At 55.7% G+C, this 25,471-nt stretch overlaps 1 protein-coding gene across 2 annotated transcripts; it reads left to right on the top strand.

Annotated features, from left to right (window-relative positions):
- The first annotated feature begins 1,340 nt into the window (after positions 1-1,340).
- RABAC1 (Rab acceptor 1) lies at positions 1,341-4,438 on the top strand. Of its 2 annotated transcripts, XM_022585533.2 has the most exons (5): positions 1,351-1,502; positions 1,795-2,007; positions 2,322-2,419; positions 4,009-4,110; positions 4,193-4,438. In XM_022585533.2, exons 1-5 carry the CDS (start codon positions 1,447-1,449, stop codon positions 4,279-4,281), a joined length of 558 nt encoding a protein of 185 aa, XP_022441241.1. In that variant the 5' UTR covers positions 1,351-1,446; the 3' UTR covers positions 4,282-4,438. The 2 variants fall into 2 exon arrangements, with proteins under 2 accessions (XP_022441240.1, XP_022441241.1); XM_022585532.3 differs by lacking the exons at positions 4,009-4,110; positions 4,193-4,438 and adding an exon at positions 2,704-3,973 and having other exon boundaries at positions 1,341-1,502.
- Positions 4,439-25,471: the final 21,033 nt, after the last annotated feature.

Here is a 25,471-nt window from a genome sequence, read left to right as displayed (position 1 = left end):
ATCTCAACCCCATGAGTGTGGTACAATTACAGGGACGAACAAAATCGGACTGCAGGTTGGATCTGTTTCTTTTACTTTAACCTTTGCTTCTCATTTGCTTTTGTTCACTAAAAGGATACTGTCTATAGGGAACCCTGCCCCTCTGCTTGAATGTTAAACCAAAGTGCCTTTGTTCAGGGAAACATCCTGACCCTGTCCACCTGTGAATGGCTGCAAGAAAGAAGAAATTAACACATCCCCTCCCTGAGGCTGGCCATTCCAGGAGATATCTGCAAGACTTATGGCCTTTTTACTTCACTTCCTCACCTCCTCCCCTTCTCTGTTCTATAAAAGAAACTGGCATCCAGACCCCAGTCAGATGGTCTTTTTGAGACACTAGTCCGCCATCTTCTCAGTCTGCAGGCTTTCCAAATAAAGTCGCTATTCCTTGCCTCAACACCTCATCTCCTGATTTATTGGCCTGTCCTGCGGCGAGCAGAGCGAGCTTGGACTTGGTAACAGTACCACCAGGATCTTCACTGTCCAGTTGAGGACACCGAGGTTCAGGGAGGTGATGAGGTCAACACAGCCTGAATTTTGACTTCTGACCCCAGAATCCCAGCTCTTTTCGTTATAGCAACTCCGTCTTTTAAAAATTCTCACCCCTTCAATAAAACTAGAAGAAAATAAAATGATAAAAATGAAAAAAAACTCAACCCTTTCCTTTCCCCCACTTCCCTCCGTCCTATCCAAAGCAGGGGCATCCCTAGGTCCCTAACCCTAACCCATTCATCCTTGGGAGCCCAAGGTTTGTGGGGGGAGCTTTGCCCCCTACCTTAGATGCACCCCCCTCCAGCAGCCATGGCCCCAGCACTAGCCTCTTGAAGAAGGAAGAAACAGATTCCCACAAATTCTCTACAGTCTCGCTATTCAAAATGTGGGCCATGGACCAGAAGCATCAACATCACCTAGGAACTTGTTAGAAATGCAAATGAATGGTCTCACCCTAGATCTTCTGAGTCAGAACATCTGCGTGTTTTAGCAAGTGTTTTCTTTTATACCTTCTAGAGTCAGAATGACAGCTCTACACGGCCTCCATCGTACCCTGCATAGGGGAGTACACAACGTTTTCTGCCTTTAGAGCTCCGGCTTCTGACTTTAGAGCTCGCATAACGCCCTGACTCCAGACAACCCACCTTTCCCACAATGCCCAGAGGCGTCACTTTACGCGACTACATCTCCCAAGGTGTTTCGCGAGCCATACCACCATCATGGCGCCCACGCTCTCCGACATCATCGGGACTACAGCTCCCACAATGCTCGGCGGCAAAACTACCGCCCCCAGAGGCTCCAGACCGGCGCCACGTCCGCTCCCGCTCCGCTGGGTGAGGCCAGGCTCGGGCGGGTCCCGCGGAGTGTGCAGGGCCCTGGGTTCGTTACAGCGGTTCTTTCCCTCATAGCACAGACATGGCGGCCGAGAAGGACCAGCAGAAGGATGCCGAGGTGGAAGGGCTGAGCGCCACGTGAGCAAGCTGGATCTAGCCCCCCTGACCGAGACCCGGGAGGCCTGGTCCCCCGCCCCTTCCTCCCTGGGGTCCTAGGAATCCCGGCCTCCAGACACATGAGTCTGGGCCCCTGGTGTCCTCTTCGAGGACTCTGGAGTCTGGGTCCTCAGCCCCTTTCTCCCCGGGGATCCAGGAGTCTGGGACCATATCTTCCCCAGAACCCCGGAGTCCGGGCCCCCTCGGTCCTCTTCTTGCTCGAGGGTCCGGGTTCCATCCCGGTCTATCGCTGAGCTGGCCCCGCACCCACCAGGACCCTGCTGCCGAAACTGATTCCGTCCGGCGCGGGCCGTGAGTGGCTGGAGCGGCGCCGTGCGACCATCCGGCCCTGGGGCTCCTTCGTGGACCAGCGGCGCTTCTCGCGGCCCCGCAACGTGGGCGAGCTGTGCCAGCGCCTCGTACGCAACGTGGAGTACTACCAGAGCAACTATGTGTTCGTGTTCCTGGGCCTCATCCTGTACTGTGTGTGAGTGCCTCTCCGGCCCGGCCCCGCGCCCACCAGGCTGCCCGGCCCGCACTGGCCGGCCCCGCCCTCAGCATTCGGCCCCTCCTCTCACTGGCCAGGCCCCGTCCCCATGGGGTAGTTCTGCCGGACCTTTTGACCGAAGGGCCAGGTCCCTACTCCCGCATCAGCCTGGCCAGGATTCAGTGTGACCAAATGTGACCTAGACTTCCCCGGCCCCAAGGACGTAGCCTGTCATCCGCCAGTGTAGAAGGTCAGGGCCTCCGTGTCGGGCCCAGTCCCAGCTGCCTGACGCATGCCTCCCTGCCCTCTTCCAGGGCGACATCCCCCATGCTGCTGGTGGCTCTGGCTGTCTTCTTTGGCGCCTGTTACATCCTCTATCTGCGCACGTTGCAGTCCAAGTTTGTGCTGATGGGTGAGAAATCCCCTGCCCTCCTCAAATCCTGGTCTCTTGGAATGCAAGCCTTTGACTCCAAACCTAAGTCCTTGTGAACCCAAGTCTGCCCAAGCCTAGATCTACACTAGATCCCCCAAACTCAATCCCTTAAAGTCTCAGACACACCAGATGCTTCCACCCACTCTCAGCCCCCCAAATTGCTATTCCCCAAGCCCAGAAGATATCCCAGAACCCACCTCCACCTGCTCCTGTCCCTTAAACCTCCTCCTTCCCTCTCCCTCCTCCCTTACCTCCTGCCAAAGGCATCAGCTGCAGGTACCCACATTGGACACCAGGTGGCGACCTTACACTGGCCTATAGCTGGGCTCCCCTTTCCTGCTTCCTGGGGTGGAAGTGGAAAAATCTTGGGACTTCTCAGAGAGGAAAGCTGAGGCCTGTGGCTCATGTGATCCCAGACTGGCACCAAGCACCACTGAGAAGAAAGAGGGGCCTGAGTTCCCAAATATGGGAAGCTCAAGGTTTGGAGGGGGGATAAGGGGGAATTGGGATCAGACAAACAGGTAGAGCTAAGACAGAATCCTTCAGAAGCCTGCCAGTTTTGTACATGACAAAGGTGGGCTGGGTGGAGGGGCATGTCGGGCAAGCCCAGGGCATGGAGGGAGCGCCTGGGGCATAGACATGACGTGGCTTCAGCCACTGCTGCCATCCCTTGTAAAAAATGACGAAGAACAATGATCCACGGGTTTCCATCCGAGGATACAGAGGACTGACTTTATTGTTTTGTGAAATCATCCAGGGACTTCCCTGGCGGTCCAGTAGTTAAGACTCCAAGCTTCCAATGCCGGGGGCCCAGGTTCCATTCCTAGTCAGGGAACTAAGATACCGCATGCCGCACAACACCCCCCCCCCCCCAAAAAAAAAACAAAAGAAAGAAAAATCATCCAGTTTCTCGGTCAGCCACAAATCAAATCAAATTCTTGTGGAATAATATGCAGACTCAAAAGATACATCCACGGCCGGGGCTTCCCTGGTGGCGCAGTGGTTGAGAGTCCGCCTGCCGACGCAGGGGACACGGGTTCGTGCTCCGGTCCGGGGTTCGTGCCCCAGCGGAGCGGCTGGGCCCATGAGCCATGGCCGCTGAGCCTGCGCGTCTGGAGCCTGTGCTCCGCAACGGGAGAGGCCACAACAGTGAGAGGCCCATGTACCGCGCAAAAAAAAAAAAAAAAAAAAATACATCCACGGGTCAGACTTGGCCCTTGGGCCACCAGTTGGAGACTCTAGGTCTACGGGAGTGCAGGTTGGAGCAGGAGAGCTGTAGTCTGGGGAAAAGGAGGCTGGGAGCTTCCTAGTAGGAGTGGGGTTGGAGGGTGGCGAGGGGGCTGAGGAAGGCCCCTTGTATTCCCACGGACAGTGGGTAGGGACATTGGAGACATGGGTGGGGCCCATGGACTTGGAGGGCCTTGGCGCTAGGAGTTTAGATCCTGAGGCTCCCGGACAATCTGGTGTCTTGTGACACCAGATTGGTGGTGGTGGGGGGGGGTATCAGGGGTTACTCTGGGAGAGGGCGTGAGTATCAGAACAGCTGCCCCAATGCCGTCTGCCCCCAGGCCGAGAGGTGAGCCCAGCCCATCAGTATGCTCTGGCTGGGACCGTCTCCTTTCCCTTCTTCTGGCTGGCTGGCGCGGGCTCCGCCGTCTTCTGGGTCCTGGGTGAGTACAGGGTCTGGGTAGCGCTGTGGGCAGTGGGGGCCAGATGAGGCAGCCAGGCCGTGAACTGCCCGTTTTCCTGCAGGAGCCACCCTCGTGGTCATCGGCTCCCACGCCGCCTTCCATCAGGTGGAGGCTGTGGACGGCGTGGAGCTGCAAATGGAACCTGTGTGAGGCGGCTTCAAGGACCTGCCAGCCTCCCGGGCCAGCTGCCCTGTCCCCATTCACCCCCGTCCTGCTCAGCTCTGCAGGTCTGGCCAAAGGCCCCCTTCCCATTACAAGCCCAGGGAGGGACTCCAACTTTGGAAATAAAACTGTTAACAGATGTTCAGCTAATATTCTCCCAGGGTCTTCTGGGGGTCTGTGCTGGGTGATACTGGGATCCTGCAGAGGCCAAGAAGGTTGGGAGCGAGTGGGCCACGGGCATGATGGGAGGAGGGTGGTGGACAATAAACAAGATGGATAACAGATATGATAGGACGGCCAGTGATGACAAGTTCTAAGGAGGAGAAAAGAGTATGCAGGGGCCCCCGAGACCACCCCCATATTCGGTGATTTGCTAGGAGGACTCAGGACTCAGTATCTAAGTTGTACTCACAGATGTGATTTTTTTTTTTTTAAGCTAATGAATTGCCACTTACTGGGGCTTTATTTTATTTTATTTTTAATTTATTTATTTTTGGCCGCGTTGAGTCTTCGTTGCTGCGCGCGGGCTTTCTCTAGTTGCGGCGAGCGGGGGCTACTCTTCGTTGCGGTGCGCGGGCTTCTCATTGCAGTGGCTTCTCTTGTGGAGCACAGGCTCTAGGCACGCGGGCTTCAGTAGTTGTGGCTCATGGGCTTAGTTGCTCTGCAGCATGTGGGATCTTCTCAGACCAGGGATCGAACCCCTGTCCCCTGCATTGGCAGACAGATTCTTAACCACTGCACCACCAGGGAAGTCCCCAGATGTGATTTATTATCATGAAAGACTATGAAGCAAAATCAGCAAAGGAAAAAGGCACATGGGGCGAAATCCAGAGGAAACCAGGCACAAGCCGCCCAGAGTCCTCTCCCAGTGGAGTCACCTGGATTGAGTGTAATACCCCCAGCAGTGAAATGTTGTCCTTGGGGAAGCTCATCAGAGACTTAGTACCCAAAAGGAAAGCAGTTGTTCAGAATAAACAACATCGTTTGCACAGTTTAGACACGAGAGCCACTCTTTCAGAAAGTGGTGAGAACCGTGCTGAAACCCAGGTTCCCAGATACCAGCCAAGGGCCACTACGCAAGCAGGCCTCTCTAAGGACAGCAGTCTTGGGCCTACTCTGTTAACTCTTCCTCATAGAGAAAGTTCTGGAGATGAGTTATAGTTTAAAGAAGACTTCCCTGAGATGATGTTGAATGAAGACTTAAATTGAGTGAGGGAGCCGCCGCAGATCTTTTGGAGGAAGAATGTTCTGGACAGAGGAAGCAGCAGGTGCAAAGGCCCAGAGGCAGCACTGTGCCCGGAGGTTTGAGGAACAGCGAGGAGGCCGGTATGGCTGGAGCAGATGGGCGGGGGGGGGGGGCTTTGGTTTTCCTGAGTGAGGTGAGTGACACAATTTGCTTTTCATTGTAACGTGAAGGCTGCCGTGTGGGACTGCTGACAAAAGAGAAGTGCACGTGGTAGGGAAAGCACTTGTCAGGTGTGACAGCAAAGTGAGGTGACAGATAGGGTCTGAAAAGCTACTTCAGATGGCGCTGGTCTGGGGGCGCTCTCCAAGGAGGTGGCATTTCAGTGAGCTCTGAGGGAGGCGGAGCCAGCCACAGGAAGAGCTGTGGGCCCAGTGGCCTAAGCAGAGGTACAGCCAGTGCCCAGGCCTGGCAGTGCCTTCCCCCGGCCTCCCCAACTTCGTGTCTCCATCACCAAAACTCACCGGTTTATCGTTCATTCAGCAAGTGTTTATCGGGGGCCCGCTGAGTGTTCAACATTGTTCTGGAATCCCGTCACGTACGGTGGCCACCAGCCACATGTCGCTGAGTACTTGAAACATGGCTGGTCCAGATTGAGATGTGCTGTGAGGGTAAGATACCCACCAGATTTCAAAGACTTAGTAGGAAAAGGGCGTAAAATATCTCGTTAATAATTGTGTATATTGGTTATGTGTTGGAAGGATAATCTGTTGCATATGCCAGGGTAAATTATTATGTTCACCTTTTTCTTTTACTTTTTAAAATGTAATTCGGTAGAAAACACAGGGGACTTCCCTGGCAGTCCAGTGGTTAGGACTTTGATCCCTGGTCAGGGAACTAAGATCCCGCATGCCACGCGGCACGGCCAGAAAAAAAAAGAAAATACAACATTACATCTGTAGCTCATATCCCGTTTCTACTGGACACACTGGCTTAGATGCTGGGGAACCAGCAGTGCCACAAACAGACGTAGGCCCACATTCATGAGCCAAGCAACAACCAGCAGGAAGCTCTCAGCAAAGCCAATGAAACAGGTGAGGCTGGAGGGTAGCTGGGGAAGGAGGGACTCGCTTAGAGTGGAGGGGCAGGGCCTTGCTGAGCGATGAGGAGGAGATTGCCCCTCAGAGGTCTGGCGGAAGAGTATTCCAGCCAGAGGGAACTGCAAGTGCAAAGGCCCTGAGGTAGGACCTGCCCAGTGACAAGGCAACACTGTGGCTGGGGTGAAGGGAGTGACACAGGAGATGATGGTGGGGAGGATGTCGAGGACCAGATGAGGCAGGACCTGCAAGCCACGGGAGGGCTTTGGATTTTAGCTTAAGGTAATGTGGAACTGTGGAAGGCTGGCTTTTGAGCAGGGGAGGGACAGGGTCAGGTGTGAACGCTGGAAATATCTCTCTGAGAGACTTCCCTGGTGGTCCAGTGATTGGGACTCCACGCTTCCACGGCAGGGGGCACGGGTTCAATCCCTCATGGGGGAACTAAGATCCTGCAAGCCGTGCAGCACGGGCAAAAAAAAAAGAAGAAGAAGAAGAAAAAGAAATATCCCTTCGGTGTCGTGTAGGGGATGGGCTGGAAGGAGTGAGACCGGGGAGGATGAGCCAGGTTGGGGAAGATGAGGCAGGGACGTGGAACGGAAAGGACGGACGGGAAGGCAGATTCAGGAAGGTGAGGGTGGGCGCTTGGCGACTGACCTGCGTCGGAGCTGAGTGGGAGAGAGCAGGCAAGGGTGACCCCCGCACTTCTGGCAAAATGGGAACATGAGGGGGCTTGGGTGTCTGGGACCACTCTGTTCCCAGTCACCAGGGGCGCACTTCCAGTGGCTGCCACCAGAGGGCAGAAAAGGGCTTCCTCCAGACCTTCTCCGGGGAGGGAGCCAGGGATGGACTTGTCCTGGCCGAGGAGACCTGGGGTGCCTGAGGAGGAGAGTCTACTCAGAGGCCAGGGTCCCAATCCCAACTTGGGGGGTGGCAGAGGGCATTTAGTTTGTTAATCCAGCCGCCAGTATTCCCAGGGGAAACTGCCCTTCGGGGTGGGTGGTCACTCCGTCCAGTTTCCACTGCAGGGCCTGGAGTCAATGTGGTCAGGCTGACTTGTTTGGAGGTGACAGAGGCCGGAGGCCCAAGGACCTGGGACTGAGATCCCTGGGGCAAGGGGTCAGCAGCCTGGGTCTGGGGGTTGGTTGTGGGAGGCTGAGACTCAGGCCAGAGGCCTAATCTGGACGTGACTAACTCCAGGTCCCTAACTGATGTGGGGACCAGAAGCTTCCATGGGGGTGGGCAGAATGGGGGGGGGCCACTTCCCCCTCTATCCCTTCCTGAATGACCTTGGGGTGGAGAGTTTTGGTTTTGGGAAAGAGAAACTGGGGGCTTGGTGTCTCATCAGGGGACCAAAAATCTGGTTGTCTATTTTGGTGATAGAGGCTGGGGGTCCAGTTAGCTGGTTGGAGAGACAGATTGGGGCTCTGGTTGTCAACTTCATGATTAAAGAGCCCGTGGGCCCAGGTTTGGGGTGACAGGGACAAGGGATCTACTTGTCCAGTGTAGAGTGACAGAGTCAGGGAGTGCCTGCACCTCATTTGGGGTGTCAGACTGGCCATCTAATTGTCTTGTTTGGGGTGACAGCTTGGAGTCCAGTCTCTGGTTTGGGGTAATAGAAATTGGGTATCTTTTATCAACTTTGAGGTCATTTATCTAGCTTGGGGTGACAGACTGGGATTCCTGAGGACACTGGGAGTCCAGGGCCCTAGTTTGGGACGACAAGGTAGGGTGTCCCCTGGGCTGGAAGCAACCTGATCGGGGTCTGATTGTTTCTTGAGGTGGCAGAGACAGGCAACACTGTCTGGTTGGTGGTGACAGAGCCTGGGGATCCTGTTGTGTAATTTGGGACACCAGAGATTGGGGGGTTCTCTGCCCAGTGTGAAGTGACAGCAACTAGGAGTTTTTTTTTTTTTTTTTTTGGACAACATTTGCTTTTGTTTTTTGGCTGTGCCACGTGGCTTGTGGGATCTCAGTTCCCCAACCAGGGATTGAACCCCTGGGCCAAGGCAGTGAAAGCACCAAATCCTAACCACTAGACCACCAGGGAACTCCCTAGGAGATGATTTTTTTTTAGTTTGGAGAATGTCTGCTTGTCCTGTTTGAGGCTGAAAACACTGGGTCTAGTTCTCAAATTTTAAGTGACAGATTTAGGACTCTTTTGTCTGGTTGGGAGTGACAGAGACCGGAGTTGGAGGTGTCAGATACTGGGGTGCTTGTCAAGGTTGGGGTGATGGTGACTAGTCTGGGGTGACAGACCGGGGGTCTTATTGTCTAGTTTTCGGTGACCAAGACTGGGCCCTGGAGATTCCTTAGGGGTATCAGATTTGGCGTCTAATTTTTGGGGGGGTGACAGAATGATAGTCTAGTTGTTAGGTTGAGATATCAAAATCCTGAGGTTTGGGATATCAGATTGAAGTTTCAGTTTCTAGTTTGGAGCAACAGAAATTGGGGGTCTGGTGAACTCCACTGGGGTGTCTGAGACTTGTGGTCTGGTTATTCCTTTTGGGGTGCCAGGAACACAAGGCCGATTGTCTAGCTTGGGGTTATAGAGACCAAGGGACTGGTTGTCTAGTTTAGGGTGATGACACTGGGGTTGGGGTGCTGGTCTGGGGTGAAAGACATTGGGGTGACCATTTGGCGAGTTTGAAGAAGCGGACAGCACAGGTCTGGTTGCCTCGTTTGGGTGACAGACTGACTGGGCTCCTGTTTGGCCTGGGAAGCAGAGGCCAGGGATGCCGCTGTCATGAGATTTCAGAGGACCGTGGGGTGTCTTTGTTTAGTGTGAAGTGCCAGAGCCTGGGGGTCCAGGTGTCTAGTTTGGGACATCAGAAGTGAGGGTTCATGTGTCTAGATTGAAGTGGCAGAGACCAGAGGTTCTGGGATTCAGGACCCGGCTTGGGGTGACAGAGACTAGGAGGTTAGTTGTCTAGTTTGTGATAACAGAGATTAGGGATCGGTTGTCCAGTTTGGGATGAAACGACTAGAGCTCTGGGGTCTCATTTAGGCTGACGTAGAATGGGAGTTTGCTCGTCTAGTCTGGCATGAGCGGGACCAGGGGTCTGGTGGTCCAGTTTAGGATGACAGACCGGAGTTTGATTGACAAGGTGAAGGCTACACAGGCTGTGGGGTCAGGTCTCTAGTTTGAAGTGACATTTATGTACCCAGGTGCCCAAAGTGGAGTGACAGAGCCTAGAGGTACCGTTGTCTTGTTTCGGGGGGGAGGGGCAAAGACTGGGTCCCAGGGCATACTTGGGGTGTCAGAGACTGTGGGTTTGGTTGTATCCTTTTGTGGGGAAAACACTGGGTCCCAGGGACATTCAGTTGACACACTCTGGAGGTCTGGTTGCCTAGTTTTGTGGGACAGAGACTAGGGTTCTGGGTGTATTTGGAGTGACAGACTAGGGACATGGTTGTCTGGTTTTCAGAGGACAGATGCCATGGTCCCAGGGTGTATTGGGGGTGACAGAATGGGGGTCTGGTGGTCTAGTTCTGGAGATCAGAGACTGAAATCCCAGAGTATGTTTGGGGAGACAGACTGGGGTCTGATTGTCAGGTTTGCTCGGATATTGACTGGGATCTCAGAGAGGATTTGGAGTGGCAGAGATTGAAGTCTGTCTAGTTTTGTGGAACAAGGACGCAGGTCCCAGAGCATGCCTGGGGTGACAGAGCTTGGGGTCTGGTTCTAATTTCGTGTGACAGAGACTGAGGTCCCAGGGAGCATTTGGGATGACAAAGCCGGCTACGTGGTCATCTATTTTGTAGGACTGAGAGACTGACATCCCAGGACGTTTTGGGGGTAACAGGCTGGTTAAGACCAGAGGTTGGTGGTATGGTCCGGGTGGGGGATTGGGTGCTCAGCTTGTTAACTGGTGGAGAGAGTTTGAGTGCTGGTTGTCTAGTTTGATGTTGCAAACTTTTTTTTAAAAATTAATTAATTAATTAAATTGTTTTGGCTGCACGGGGTCTTTGTTGCAGCACGAGGGCTCTTCGTTGCGGTGCGTGGGCTCTAGAGCGCGTGGGGTCAGTAGTTGCAGTGCACGGGTTTAGCTGTGGCATGTGGGATCTTAGCCCCCCGACCGGGGATCGAACCCGTGCTCCCTGCACTGGGAGCGCAGAGTCTTAACCGCTGGACCACCAGGGAAGTCCCTGATGTTGCAGACTTTATTCATCCCTTGTCATGTTTGGGGTGACAGAGACTATAGGTCTAGTTGCCCAGATGGGGTGACAGAAACTGTTGGTCTTGTTTTCTAATTTGGGGTGATAAGGACTGGAGTCTTTTGTCCAGTTTGGGTTGACATTAATTGGGGTTCAGTTGTCCATTTGGGGGAGACAGGTACTGGGATCAGTTGTCTAGTTTGAGGTGATAAGACCAGGTGTCCAAAGTGACATGGCTGGGGGGATACCATCTCTCAGTTCCAGGTGACAGAGACTACCTGTCCCTGGGTCGGGAGCCAATTCATGTGAACAATGGTTCAGTTTAGGGTGACAGAAACTGTGTGAGGCCAGTCATCTACTTTGGGATGATAGAGTTGGGGTTTCACAATCTATTTGGGGGTGACGGGATGGGGTAACTGAGATTGGGGGTGTTGGTGAATAGTTGGAAAGAATTTTTTTTAAGTCTTTACTGAGTTTGTTACAATGTTGCTTCTGTTTTAGTTTTTTGGCCCTGAGGCATGTGGGATCTTAGCTCCCCGACCAGGGATTGAACCCGCACCCACTGCATTGTAAGGCGAAATCTTAACCACTGGACCACCAGGGAAGTCCCTCTATTGGAAGGAATTGAGATGGGGAACTAGCTTGCCTCCTTTGGATGACAGAGACCAAGGGTACCTTGCTGGGGTGTCGGAGACTAGAGTTCTGCTAGTCTACTTTGGGATGACAGATGGGGACTCAGTTGTCTAGTCTGGGGAGACACAAACTGGGGATCCAGTGGCCCAATTTGAGATGACACACGGCATCATGGAGATTGGTTATATTTTCATACTAAGGGTCTGGTGCTCTGTTTGGGGTGGTGTGACCAGGGGTGGGGGGACCTAGTTTCCCATGTCAGAGATTAGAGTCCAGGGCCTAGTCTGGGGCATTAGGCCAGGAATCTGTGTAGAGGGTGGCAACACGGGGGCCAGCTGTGTAGCTTGGAGCACAGGGACTGGGGTTGTGGCTGTGCCCTTGGTAAGACGGAAGACCACCAGCTTGTCACCCCAGTCCTCTAGTTCGGGGTGCAGAGCCTGGGGTTGTGGCTGTGCCCTTGGTAAGACGGAAGACCACCAGCTTGTCACCCCAGTCCTCTAGTTCGGGGTGCAGGGACTGGGGGGCGGTGCCTTCCAGGTGGTGAGCCTCAGTGTGCTGAGCGCTCCTGGGGTGACTGAGTCAGGGGCCTCCTGTGCCCAGGCGTGGGGTCCCTGGACAAGTGTGGATTTCTGAGTAAGCGTGGCCTGGGTGTGGAGCCCCGTTTGGGGGTTACAGAAGCTGGGAGTCTGGGCATCTGGAACCCGAGAGGTCAGGACCCCAGGGCCCAGGATCCACTTGAGGGGTGCTTGATTGGGTTTGGGGACGTCTGTGTCACAAAGGGCCAAGGGCTTTCAGGGCTGGGATACCTCAACATGTGGGCGTGGAGGTGATGGACACTGGGGCAGAGACACCCAGCGAGGGGAGGACAGGGCCCGAGTGCAGGTCTGAGGTGGGGGTGGGGTCTCTGAGGCTGGGGCACAGTGGGCTGTGGGCCTTTCTGGCTCGGGGGGGGTTCAGCTGCCTTAGTCTTAGTCAAACACAACAGGGTCCTGAGGGTCAAAGTCTAGATTGGGGCACATGGTTATGGTGGTCAAGCGCATTGTTGCAGGTGATGAAAACTGGGGACCCAGGTCCCTACTTGTGGGGGATACTGAATTTGGGGTGACCGGAGTCCCTCCTGCCGAGTTCTGGTGCTTGTGAGCCCACGTTCCTGATTTGGGTGCCTAAAGCCAGGCTCTAGATCTGCGACAGTGCAGACTTACACGGGGGCTGGAGGGGGCCCCAGAGGCCTGCATTAGTGCTGACAGCGGGGGCCCAACTGGTGACACAGGAGGGGCCTCCTGGGGTGCTTCCCCTGTCAAGTCTGGCTGAGTCTAGAGACTCAGCTGCCCAGTTGAGAGTGACTGGTCTGGGGTTTAGTGGTGACCATACTTGGCAGCCCATATGCTCATTTTGGGGTCCTGTTGATTACTTTAGAGTGGACTGCAGTTTGAGGCTCGCTGAGCCTGGGTGTCCCACACCGTGGTTTGGGGGTATCTGACACTGGGAGGCTAGATGCCGAGCTTGTGGGTGACTAGCCGTGGGGTTCAGATGCTCTTCTGAGAGAGACTCGCTGTGGCTTTACCGACTGCGGGGCCTTGAAGGTAAACTTAGGGGTGAGACTGTGGTCTGCATTCTAATTTGAGGATTAGGGCTGGGGCCCTAAATGCTAAATTCGAGGTGACTTACCCTGGTGTCCAGATGGGAGGTTCTGGGGCTGGGGGACCCAGAGCCCTAGTCTGGGGATAGCTGAGGCAAGCTACTCAGATGTCTAGTTTGGGGGGGGCCTCATATGGGCTGCCCAGATGCTGAGGTTGAGATGACCAACGGGGAGTCCTAATGCCAGTTTGGGATGACGGCTGGAGCCCAGGTGTCAAGTTTGGCAGTGACCCCCTCAGTCACCTGCAGTTGACTGTGTCTTCAGATGCCTCCCTGGGGGCTGGGGGTGGCTGTCATTCTTGTGTATCAGAAGCCTTGGACTTCCCTGGCGGTCCAGTGGTTAAGGCTCTGCACTTCCGCCGCAGGGGGCGTGGGTTTGATTTCTGGTGGGAACTAGGATCCTGCATGCCGCTCGGCGCGGTCCAAAAAAAAAAAAAAAGCCTAGTTTTGGGGGGCATTTAAGAGGGGGGACTAGCTGCCTAGTTGGGGATTATTAAGAGTTCCTAATACTTACATACAATTTGGGGTTCACTGAGCCTCAAGGCCTAGTTGCCAAGGTTTGAGGCGACTGTCACTGGGCTTCCTTTTACCTGGTTTAGGGGTGATGGAGTTTGGAGTTGCCTAGTATGGGGGTGTCTGAGGCTAATCACCCAGGTACCTAGTTAAGGGTTGACTGACATGGCGGCTTAGAGCTTGGAGGGCCTAGATGCCTGGTTTAGGGGTGGCTTAATGGGGGTGGGTCTCAATACCTAGCTCGGGGTGAACTAACCTCAGGGCCCAGATGCTGAGTTTAGGGTTTGCCAACTAGAGGGGCTCTAATGCTTATTTCATTTGGGAGGTACTGAGACCAGGGGCCCAGTTGCCTATTTTTGAGGTGTCTCAAAGTCAGGTGTCTGTGAGACTGTGGCGATGGAGAGGTTGGAGGTTACTGCCCATGGAGGTTCCTGCTACTTATTTTAATGGTGACAGTGGCTATGAATCCATGTACACGTTTTTGGGCTGAATGAGCTTCGGGGCCTAGTTAACAAATTTGGGGGTGACTGTGGGTCCCTGGTGTCGCGATGGTGGGTAATTGGGCTGAGATCCAGAAGTTTGATCTGGGGAATAGAGGCTAGTTTGGGGCACCTGACTGTGGGGTTCACATCCCTAGTTTGGGGGTCACTGAGTGGAGGGATACAGAGGCTTGGCTTTGGGGGGGGGTTGAATTAGTCTCCTGTGGCTGGTAACAAACCAAGTGGCTTAAAACAGAAGAAGTTTATTCCCTCGCAGTTCTGGAGGCCAGAAGTCCAAAATGAAGGTGTCAGCAGGGCCACCATCCCCGCAAAGGCTCTAGGGGAGGATCCTTCCTTACCTCTTCCTGGCTCCATCTTCACATGGCCTTTTCCTCTGAGGCTTCTCTTCAGTTTTGGTCTCTTATAAGGACATCACCATCGTCACTGGATTTAGGGCCACCCCAGGTAATGCAGGATGGTCTCATCTGGAGATCTGTCACTTAATGACATCTTCAAAGACTCTTTACCAAATAATGTCACATTAGCAGGTTAGGACATGGACATCTTTTGCGGGGCCATCACAACCCACTACGGGGGCGTTTGAGGCAGGCACCCTAAATTCTGAGTTTGAATCTTTCTGATTATGGGGTTCCCAGAGTTTATTTTAGGGTGACTGACCTTGAGGGTCAGCTCCAAATGCCTGACTAGGGGGTGCTTGGCTTCATTTGCCTACTTTTAGGGTAACAGCCTATGAGATACTAATGGTCAGTGTAGGGGTAACTGAAGGTTGGGGCCAGAGGTATAGTCTGGGGATCACTAAGCTTCAGTGTCAGAGTCCTGTCTTTGGAGATGTCTGAGGTTGGGAGGCTAGCTGCCTAGTTTGTGGGTTAACTTGTTAAGTTCCTAACTCTTAGGGGAGGTGATGCGGAGGGAGCTCAGATGTGCATTTTAAGGGCAACTGATGGCGGGGTTCCAGATGGCAAGTTGGAGAGCTAGGAAAGCGGCTTGTTCAGGTCCCTGGGTTAAGGTTACCAACGGTTGGGTCCAGATGCACGTTTTGGGGGTGATGGTAGAGACCTAGGTGACTAGTGTCAAGGTGATTTGCTAGGGGGTTCCTGACCTTGTCTTAGTGGAAACTGAGTCTGGAGCCAACTGTCTAGTTTTGGGGGAGTCTTAAGCTGGGTGGGGCCCAGATCCCAAGTTTGGATTGATTGAGTCTGGGGCTCCAGTTGTCAAGATTGGAGTTACTCAGTTTACGGGCGACTGAATTTCAGTCCCATTTCCCCATTTGTGTTGAGAACAGCATTCATGCCCTGAGTGGGGTGACAGCAGCTGGGGGCCCATTTGTCTAGCTCATGGGTGACTTATCTCAAAGTCCTGATGTTTGTTTAGGGTTCAATGAGGAAAGTCTAGTTTAGGTGTGCCAACTTTAGGGCCTCTGATGCTTAACTCTGGGATGACTGAGTCTGAGGGAATAAATGTCTACTTTAGGGGTGACTTGTGGAGTTACTTATTTTGGGGTGACTAATCTAAGGCCCATCTCCCTTATCCTGTCAGTGTCTTGGGCTGGAGGTTTGGGTGAATGGGGCTGGGGCCCAGAACCCTCGTTTGGGGGTGTCTAGGGCTGGGCTGTGCGTAGAATACGTTTCTGAGTCTGGGTAACTTTATATGGCCTGGGGTGACTCAGCTCAAGGTATGGATCTGATCCTAGGGGTCTCCAGTCTGCCTGGGGGTTTCTGAGAGCCGGTGGGGACTCACGTGCCTGGTTCTTGGGTTTCTAGCCGCCTCCTTTGGGGGAATCTGAGGCTGGGGCCCAGAAGTGCTAAAGACCCCATCCCCAGGTCTGGGCACCCCAGCTCCACTGCTGCCCCCAAGGTCGGGCCCCTCCTGTGGATCTTTTGGGAGGGGTGATCCATTTCGGGGGTGACCGATTTGGGGGTCACACGCCTGGCCTACGTAGTTCTGGAGGGCACTGAGGGGGCCCGGGCGGGGCGGGAGTGGGAGCCCTGAGGCGCAGAGCCGGGCTGCGGTCCCCGGGGTTGGCTGCGGCGGGGGTTCCCGCGGGAAGCAGAGCGCGGCGGGGCAGCCGGCGGCGGGAGGGCGAGAGCCGGAGTGACAGCAGAGGAAGAAAAATGGGCCGAGAAATCAGAGTGGACGCGCGAGGGGCGCGAGTCCGGGAGCGGGCTGCGGCGGCTGCGCCTCTGCCTCGAGGGACGCCGCCCGCGCGCCTTCCCGGGTCCCCCGCCCTGGAGGCCGGGGCCGGTGATCCTACCCTCCCCTAATTCCAACCCCGCGCTCCTCCCGCTCCCCGCCGAGTTCCCGTCCCACCCCTCCCGCGGTCCAGGTCCTCTCTCGCGTTCTACGTGACCCTGCCGAGCTCTTCCTTCCTCCAGGGAGTTCTATTTACTACGTCCACGTTCTCGCCTCCCCGCACAGTTATCTTCCCCTCCCCCCGCCTGCTTTCTATCTGAGTCGCCCACGTTCCAAACTCTGCCTCTGCTGCCTAACTGCCTTCCCCTTCGCCTCCGACGCCCCCTCCTTCTTTTCTAAGTCTGTTCCCGCAATCCAACTCCCTCCTTCTTCAATCCCACCCCCCAGATTCTCTGCGCCCCCATCTCTTCCAAAGGTTCGAAGCGGAAATGGGGCGCGCGGCGGCGGCGGGGGAGGGGCGGGGCGGGGGCGGCGGCCAATGGAGCGGCAAGCAGGACAAATGAGGCCCGGCCCGCGCGGCCGACAGGCCCCTCCATCTTCCCATTAGCGCCTAATGGCCCCCCCGCCGCCGCCTGATGAAGATTTATCGGCCCCGGAACCCCCGCCCCCTCCGCCCCGGGCCTCCCCCTTCGCCCGGCCCGGCGTCGCCCGCCCCCGCCGCCCGGCCACCTGATGAAGCCGTCCGCGGGGCGGGAGGGGCTGCGGGAGCCCGACCGAGACGGCCCTCGCAGAGACCAAACGAGACAGCCAGACAGAGCCGCCCAGACGACGAAGAGAAAGTTCCGGGGACGCGGGAGTCAGGGACCGTGGGAGAGAGTTGAGGGAAGGGTCTGATCGGCAGCCCAGGAAGCCCCGCAACAGCGAATCGGTCCTTAATTCTCTGCCCAAGAGCCCGGGAAGGGAGTGGGCGTGGGGGTGGGGAGGGTCCTACCGAGGCTGGAGGAGTCAAGGCCTTCAGGGGCCCGAGGGGGAAGATAAAGCCAGGGTTCCGGGAACCTGGATCTGGGAGAGTGGTGGACTCGGGACCCTAACTCGGGGAACCTGGGAGGCCGAGGGCGCCGGGAGCCCGGACTCCTGGGCCCTGGGCTGGGAGCGTGGCAGTGGTGGTGGTGGAGGGGGGGGCTGGGTTGGGAGGCCGCTGATTGATTTCTGTTTACCGGCTGTCCCCGGCGGGCGGAAGAGCGAATCGCGCCCCATCCATCAACAGGCTCGCAGCCTCCCTAATAAAAACATTTTACTCCTAAATGATCTCGAACTAATTAACTCAAAGTGTTAATTAAAGTTTGCGCAGACAGCATTGTCATCAGGGAGGGCGGAGGATCCATCTTCTTGAGAGAGAGACAGGGTTGGGGGGGCCGCATCCAGAGAGGAAGGGAGAGTTCCCCATCCCCCTCCCACACTGATCCCACATCCCTGTCCGCTGCTCCCCTAGCTCTTCTCACAGCCTCCCCTGGTTTCCTCTGTCACTTCTTTTACCTGCCTGTGTCCATTCCATCTCTGTCACCATGTCAGTCTCTGTGTCTGAGTTTCTGCGTCTCTCTGTCTCTTTATGATCTCTTACTGGAAGGGTGTCTCCCCACATTGCTCCCACTTCCCATTAATGGGGAGCCTTTATCCATGGGTCTGTGTGAGTCTTGGGGTTATGTGTGCAGACACATACGTGTGTCAGAATGTGTATGTGGACATGTGTGTATGTCAGAGGATACGTGTGTGTCAGAGTTAGTGTGTGCGAATGTGTGTTTGAGTCCAGAGGCAAGTGTGTGGACACCTGACTGTCGGGGTTTGTGTGCGGACACGTGTGTCAGGGCTTGTATGCACACAGGTATGCGTGAGCGCAGCAGCATATGTGTGTGTCTAGATGTGTGTGACCAGTGCTGACAGGAGGGCTGTGGGACTCTGGCACGGTGTCCTTGAGACCTCTGGGAGTCCCTAGGGACATAGCCAGGGTCCCCTTCCTGTCTCCCTCTGGCACAGGCAGGCTGGAGCAGGTCTGCAGGTCCGCTGGGTAAGTGAGTGACCAGGCATGAACTCAACCGTGAACTCAGGTGAACTTGTGCACACATGGGTGTGCAGCCCCTCCCTCTGCCCCTGGACCCTGGACGGGGCCTCCTCCTCCTCAGCCCCACTTTCCCCTTCCCCCTCATCCACAGCAGGCAGCCAGCCGGGCAAGGGAGCTGGGGCCAGGACAGGCCACCAGGCCATGGGCATCCGTTGGGTGGCTGGCTGGGCAGCCCCGGTGTGAGCTCATACATCAGGGCTGACAGGCTCCGAAAGCCCCGGAATTAAAACCTAAATCGAATATTGATCACCCGCTCCAGCCGTGGCGCTCACTACGGCCCCCCCAGCTCCCTCGCGCTTGCTCCCTGCTCCCCTGCTCTCAGACGTCACCGTCACCGCTGTCCTGTCTTTCTCTTTCTTTCCTCCTCTCTCCCCTGCTTCTCCCCACCCTGGCCCCACTTGTTCTGGTGACTTGTCTCTGGCCCCAGCAGGTGCTCTCTCAGCCAGAGACAGAGAAAGGAACACCCAGAGACTGAGAGAGATTGAGAGACACATGGTCACAGAGACACGGGGATGCACAAAACAGACCCAGACACGAAATAGTTAAATGCAGACCCTCAGACAGACCCAGAGCAAGCAGCGCATAGACACAAACCCAGGAAGACAGACAGACACACAGGCACCCACAGAGGAACACACAGGAAGTCACATATAGTCATACCCTGAAAGTCACATAGACACAAACACACAAAGATACTACACACAAGATGCAGATGGAGAAAGTTACACTCAGATGCCCACAGGCCGATAGACATGCACAGGCCCACAGAGTTACAACTACACACACAGGATCACATAGGCATGGGGGTAGTGACACACAAAGACAGGCACAGTCACACAGCAAGTTACAACAACATAGGCTGAGTGAGACAGGGAGACAAAGTGTTGTCATCCCTGCAAGGCAGATGGACAGACAGACTGAACTCCAGAATGACAGGAAGCACACACACATTCCCTGTCCTCCCATCTCCACTCATTCTGACATAACCCCCCCCCCGCCCGACTCATCCCCAGGTGCCACCCCCCACTGCTGCATCCAGGCTCTCAGACCTCATCCCCCTGCTCCAGACCAACTGAGCAGCACCTTCCACGCCCCAGGGTCCTGGGCTGCGCCGGGAAGGGAGCTAGAGAAGTGGACTCCAGAGGGGCAAAAGGGCTTCTCCTCCCACAGGGGCAGGGCCAAGGTCATGTTGACCCTGCTGATCCAGGGATCCGAGGTCTCGGTCTCTGAGACCACCTGTGGGATGGAGGCCAGACAGTGAGAAGAACTTCCCTGGGCCGTGACGGCTGGGGGGCGACCCCACAGAGTGGGCAGGGGCGCCGCTCCGGCCCCCCCCCCAACCAGCCCCTGGCTTCCCGGCTGGGGCGGGTGGCGGTGGAGGCCGGCGGTGGCGGCTGCCGGGGAGAAGATGAATCTTTCATGAGTGATTTGCGGCCGCCTCTTCTCGTCCCGTGTTGTTTAATGTTTCAATTTGGGCGAAAGCAAAACATTCAATCAGGCGGATTAAGTGCGTAATGTGCCTCATCGCTCAATCTGTCGCCTCCGCCGGGCAGCCCGCCGGGTGGGGGCGGTGGGGATTAGGAGGGGGTGGTGGGCAGAGACCCCGACCAGGGGAGCCCCGTCCCCAGCTCCGCTCCAAAGCTGTGCCTCGGGAAGCCCCTCAGCCTGGATCCCCTGCGAGGCCAAAGTCTCCCCCAGTCCTGGATCCAGCCTCACCCCTTTGTACCACTTTCTGCTCCATCCTGGGGTGTCCACTTGGCTTTGGGGGCCCTGGCTTCTCCATAACCCCCTGTCCACCTGTCTTTCTCTGTCCACCTCTTGTCTTTCTGGGTGTGCCTGCCAGTTTCTGTCAATTTGTCTGTCTATGAGTGTCTGCCCATCTCTTTCTCTTTCCTTTTCTCTATGTCAGCCTGTACTTCCTTCATCTCTCTCTGTCCATCTGATTTCTCTCTGCCTCCTTACTGGGTTTTCTCTTCTTCTTTACATCTCCCTTCTTCTCCCTTCTTTAGATCGACCCGCCATCCCTCTGTCACACTGTCCTTCTGTCCACATGGCTTCTGTCTCTGTCTCTCGTGCTATCTGTATCAGAGTCTTCCCACTAGCCCAGCCTCTCTCTGTCCAACAGCAGTCTTTCTGTCTCCCTTACTCAGTGCCCACTGTCTATGGGCAGACCCCCCTCTGTCCCCCATCTTCCCCTATCCCTCTCTAATTTGGCCCCTGTGCCATGTCCTCTCTCTCCTCTCTCTCTTTCGACCAGGATCTCAATCCTATCTGCCTGACCCTTGCCCCTTTATCTGCCTACTTCTCTGTCCTGTCTTCACCTCTGTTCCTGTGTCCACCTGTTTCTTTGTCCCCATCTCTCAGTTTCTGTCTCTCTGTCTCTGCTCCCATTTGGGTCTGTCCCTCTGCCTTCCCTTCCTGGGGTTCCTTGACCTGTCAGCTCCCTGTCCCTCGGCTGGCCTAATCCCCATGTCCACTAGGGGGCAGCAGGTACAGGCTTTTCCGGTGGGGAGGCTGACCCGATGGCTGAGGAGCTTCCCAGCTGTCCCACTGCCTGTCTGCAGACCATCCCAGTTCAGGAGTGTCCAGGCCAACCGGCCCACTCCTCCCTCAGACCCAGAAGTCTGGGTCTCCACGCCCTCCTCCCTCAGACCTAGGACCCCAGCCCCCCAGCCTCCTCCTCCCTCAGACCCAAGCATTAGGGTCCCCAGTCACCTTCTGTCTCAGAACCCAGGGGCCCTTCCTCCCACCCCCCTCTTGCCTCCCTTCCAGGCAGGCTGTGACCTGCTCAGGGCTAAATGGAGATTTCAGCTGGGGGACTGACAGGCACTAAGCAGAAATGTGGTCACCACTGCCTGCTGCTGAGACCCACGGGGCTGCAAGGCCAGGACCCCACAGCATGTGCAGGCTCGGGAACAGGGACACACACAGGTGATTCCAGGAAACACACAAGTAATAGGATTCCGTCACAACATGCAAGGGCACACACAGACCCCCTACCCCAGTCACACCCGGGAGCCCTGGATCAGACCCCTCGCCCCCCCCCCACACACACACACACTCTCTCCCCGCCATTCAGAGTGACTTTGGGGTACAACACAGGCAGGGCAGGAGGCTCTCCCCAGACTCCCATCTCTGTGTGCACCCTCAGCCCCCAGGACCCCTCAGCCTCTGCCCCCTCCTGGGTGACCTTGCCCGCCCTCCCCCTCCCTCCCAGCAGCCTCTCTCCCCTCTCCTCCCCTCTGCCCCCCACCCCTTCCCTCTCCTTTCCGTTTTCTCTCCTCTCTATGCTCAACACTCCCTCCGTCTCTCTCCCCAGGTCCTTAAGTCTCTCCTCATCTCTCACTTCTGTCTGTCAGTTTCTCCTGCCTCTTTCTCCATCTTTTTCTCTGAATCTGTCTTTGTCCATTTCTTTGCACCCCTGTGGCAAGTCTCTAACACCTGGGTTTCTCTCTGAGACTCTCTCAGTTTGTCTCTCAAACTGTCTCGATTTCTTAGTGCCCCCCCACCCCGTCTCTCTATCTCTGAGTCTCTCTCGGAATGTCTCTCTCGGTTTCTGTCTCCCTCTCTATAACTTCAGGCTTTGTCATCTCTGTTTCTCTCTCTGTGTCTCCGTGTCTCTGCATATCTCTGTCTCCCCCCGCCCATCTCTCTGGGCTTCTCTCTCACTGTCTGTCTCCCTCTCTGTCTCTCTGTCCATCCATCTCTCTCTTCTCCCAGCCCCTCCCTCCCTCCCCCTCTCTCCCTCTCTGTCTCACTCTTCGCCTCTCTTTTCTCTCTCAAGTGTTTTCAATTTTATTCTGAGTGGAATTAACTACCCCTGATGTCAAATTGCCGCCGAAATCGATAATAATATCTTTACAAAAGAGGATATTCTCCTCTCGGAGAACGGCCTCTGAAAAATGGAAAATTTAGTCGAAATTGATTCATTACTTGACACTTTATAGAACGGCTGCGTATTGATCGCACCTGTCATGTCCCATCTCCCCTAATCGAAGCTGAAGGCCGGCTCCGATGCCTGCTATTTTTCATAATTCCACCGCAGCCGACAGCTCCACAAACACCGCCGCTCACCCGGCCTCCGCCTCCCCGCTCTGGCCGCCACCGCGCGCGCCCTCGGCCTGGCCCCGGCCTCGCGGGCCGCGCCTGCACCGCGTCCATCTGTCCGCCGAGTCCCTGCATGTCCTCTGTCTGTCCTCCCCTCGCACGGGGCCACTCTCCCCTGCTGTCTGTCTGTCCTCTCCGCCCCAACCCCAAGCCCTAAGCCTGTCCGTCCCTTTCCTAGGACCCCTCCCCCCATCTGTCCACCAGTCTTCTCAACACCCCTCCTTTGTCCGTCTGTCTGACTCCCACCCCACCCCCACACACGCCTTTTCCCTGGCTGGCTGCCTCTCCCCGGCTTCCCGACGGCCCGTGTGGCTGTCTGTCTGTCGTCCGTGTCATCCCCTGCCTGCATCCTTCGCCACCTTCCAGGCGGTGGGGGTGGGGGAGGGGTGGGGGAGGGCGGATGCTGTCTGCTCCCCCTCCCCCAGCAGACTTGATTCCCCCGGCTCTGGATTTCCTCAGCGCTCCCCACACCCTCGGCCAGGCCTGGCCTCGCTGCAGCCTTGCTCCCTCGGCCCTCCTTCAGCCACCTCCCTAGGAACCCAGGGCTGCCCGCCCTCCTCCCTGAACCCCTCTTTACCGCCTCCCCCCTCCTCCCCTCCCTGCTCTCTTTAACATCCTCCCCCTCCCTCCTCTCACTCCCTTCCTGACCCTCCCTGTGCCAGACTCTACCTTCAGTGGGGACCCAGAGATGAATCCGACACAGGCCCTGCCCTCGGGGAGCCTTGAGCCAGGCTGGGTAGGGGGTGAGGCCAGAGTGGGGGGGGGGTGTCAGAGCTGAAGATCAGCGTCTAACGTGGGAGTGTATACAGCAGGGTGGCATAGCCTGCTGCTCGGGAGCGTAGACTGCCACCCCCCAACCCACCCCCACTCAACCCCCCCCACCCGGCCAGCTGCCTTGGCTCAGTTCCCACTTCCAACACTAACTAGCTGTGTAACAGGGGGCAAGTGACTTCTGTGCCTCAGTCTCCTCATCTGTAAAATGGGAATGACGCTAAAAACAGCACTTATCTTGTAGAGCTGTTGTTGAGAGAATTAATCTATGTATAGAGTTTGGGCCAGTGCCTACTCAGAGCAAATACCATTGAAGTGACAATTGTCATGGCTATTGTAACTGTGTACAGACCCTATTCAGCCCAACTCCACCCTCCCCCCCCCCCCGCCCCCAACTGCCATCCTTGCCTCTTGTGCTCCTGTGGTTCAGGGAGGACCTTGCCCACCTGGAAGTGGGTTAGGGGGATGGATTCTTGTGGCAGGAGGGGGGCGGGTCAGCGTATACCCTTCCTGGTTTCACCCTCAGTCACCTTTAGTAGTGTTCAGGCACCTTTCAGGGGTGTTACCCTCAATCTAAAGGGACGCATTAGCCCTCACGGGGTGGGGGGTGGGGGGGGTGGGTCCTCGTACTCCCTAGGGGTTTGAAAAGAGTCTAATGGATGTTACAGACCCCAGAGGTGTTCTCTCTCCTTCATGGGTAATAAATTCAGTCCACTGGGTGCTTCAGGCTGGTGAGGGTGTCCTCTCTCTCTCTCTCTCTCTCTCTCTCTCTCATTTCCAGGGGGCATTAAACACCCTGAGGGCGTTCTCTCTCAGCGGGGTGTTAACTACAGTCATCTGCTATTGCAGCCTCCCTGGGGTTGTTAACTACAGCTTAATGGTCCCCCTCCTGTGAGATGCTTCCTTCAAGTCAAGTAGGTGTAGGTGATACTGCTAACGAGTGAATACACAGCCCTGGTGGGTGTTACATTCCTCCTCGGAAATGTCTAACAACAAGAACTCTGGCTTTTATGGAGCAGCTACTGTTTGCTCACAAGGCAGGGCACACTGATGTCCATCTCAGGAATCCTCCCAACCACCTGGGGCTCAGAGAGGGAGCATAGATCATCCAAAGATGCACAGCCCAGAAATCAGGAAGCCATCTTCTCTGGAAGGGGGTTCTGAGCAGTCAGATGGGTGTTGTACAGCCTATCTGGTCCTGGCCACTGAGGGCATCCGAGCTCTCCTTGGGGTCCTCCATACCCTCTGACTGGGCATTGGAAGCCGCTCATGGTTATTACCTACACTCTAGGGGTGTTTCTGACACCCTGAGATGCCTAGTCTCTCCTGGAGGCGGGGCTTAAAGATAGGGTGTGAAAGCTATCTTAGCTGATGCTTTCTGCTGTCTTATGGGTGCCACTAACATTCCGAGGATGGGTGCTGGGTACACCGTAATAAATGGCATCTTCCCAGAGGGTGTGCTGTTTTCCTGAAGGGGGGAACATACAGTCAGTTGCATTCTTTCTGCCCGGAAGGTGTCCCTTCTCTTTTCTCAGGTGCCCTTTCGCGCATTTAATGGTCACAAAATACATTCCAGTTGGTGTTTTTGATGCCCTGGCAGTGTTCTAGCTTTCCTGAAGGGTGTTGTCTCTCTCCCAAAGGGCGCCGCGTGCAGATGAGCCATCCTACCCCAGAGTGGGTGTTCCAGAACATTCAGAGCCACCCACTGTGAAGGTCCCAGGAAGATGTTCTCCACAGCCTGGTGGGTGTCACAGGCACCCCGGGGGTACAGGTCCAGCTGGTGAGCTATCTTCAAGGATGCTGTGTGCAGTCCGGGTTGTTCTAGGTACCCAGAGGATGCTGACTTTCCTGAGGGTGTCTCAAGTTCCTCTTAATGACGGAATAGAGACACCCAGGGCAGGGGCTTCCCGCTGCCTACTTGAAAGAGTGTTGTTCCATGTAGAGACAAGTGAAGGAGTTCTCATTTTCCAGCCAAATGTTTAGTATTTTCAATATGATTATTTTGAAGTAGTAATGCTCAGAGCAGGGGTGTTTATTTGGAGCTTGGCATGGTGCCAAGTGCTCTCCCATGCTCCTGTTTAACCCTAGCATGTAACTGACATTATTGCCCCATTTTGCAGATGAGAAAGCTGAGACTGGGGGATGTTTAGTGACTTGCCCAGGTGAGGAGTGGTGAATAGGGCTGGAGATGGGGCCTGTCTGAAGCCTTCTTCATCCCCTCATCACCTTGGTATTGGCACCCGGGGGTCAGTGGGGCTGGGGAGATCTCACAGAGCTGTCCTGGCCACTATTTCTTGCCCCATACACTTTCCCCTCTGGAGGCAGGTGACTC

Source organism: Delphinapterus leucas, chromosome 20 (assembly GCF_059928025.1).
Source record: "Delphinapterus leucas isolate spDelLeu-1000000601 "Yukka" chromosome 20, BTC_Dleu_Yukka2, whole genome shotgun sequence".
In the NCBI taxonomy this organism is placed as follows: domain Eukaryota; kingdom Metazoa; phylum Chordata; class Mammalia; order Artiodactyla; family Monodontidae; genus Delphinapterus; species Delphinapterus leucas.
The sequence above is the reverse complement of the archived record's forward strand: the minus strand, read 5'-3'. Positions and strand labels throughout refer to the sequence as shown.

What these genes read in the sequence shown, in the direction of transcription:
- RABAC1 (XM_022585532.3), top strand. Translation starts at nt 1,447, where the DNA reads ATGGCGGCCGAGAAGGACCAGCAGAAGGATGCCGAGGTGGAAGGGCTG. An exon ending in GTGGAAGGGCTGAGCGCCAC is followed by an intron (nt 1,503 to 1,794) that starts GTGAGCAAGCTG and finishes CGCACCCACCAG; the next exon opens with GACCCTGCTGCCGAAACTGA. An exon ending in GTCCAAGTTTGTGCTGATGG is followed by an intron (nt 2,420 to 2,703) that starts GTGAGAAATCCC and finishes CTCCTGCCAAAG; the next exon opens with GCATCAGCTGCAGGTACCCA.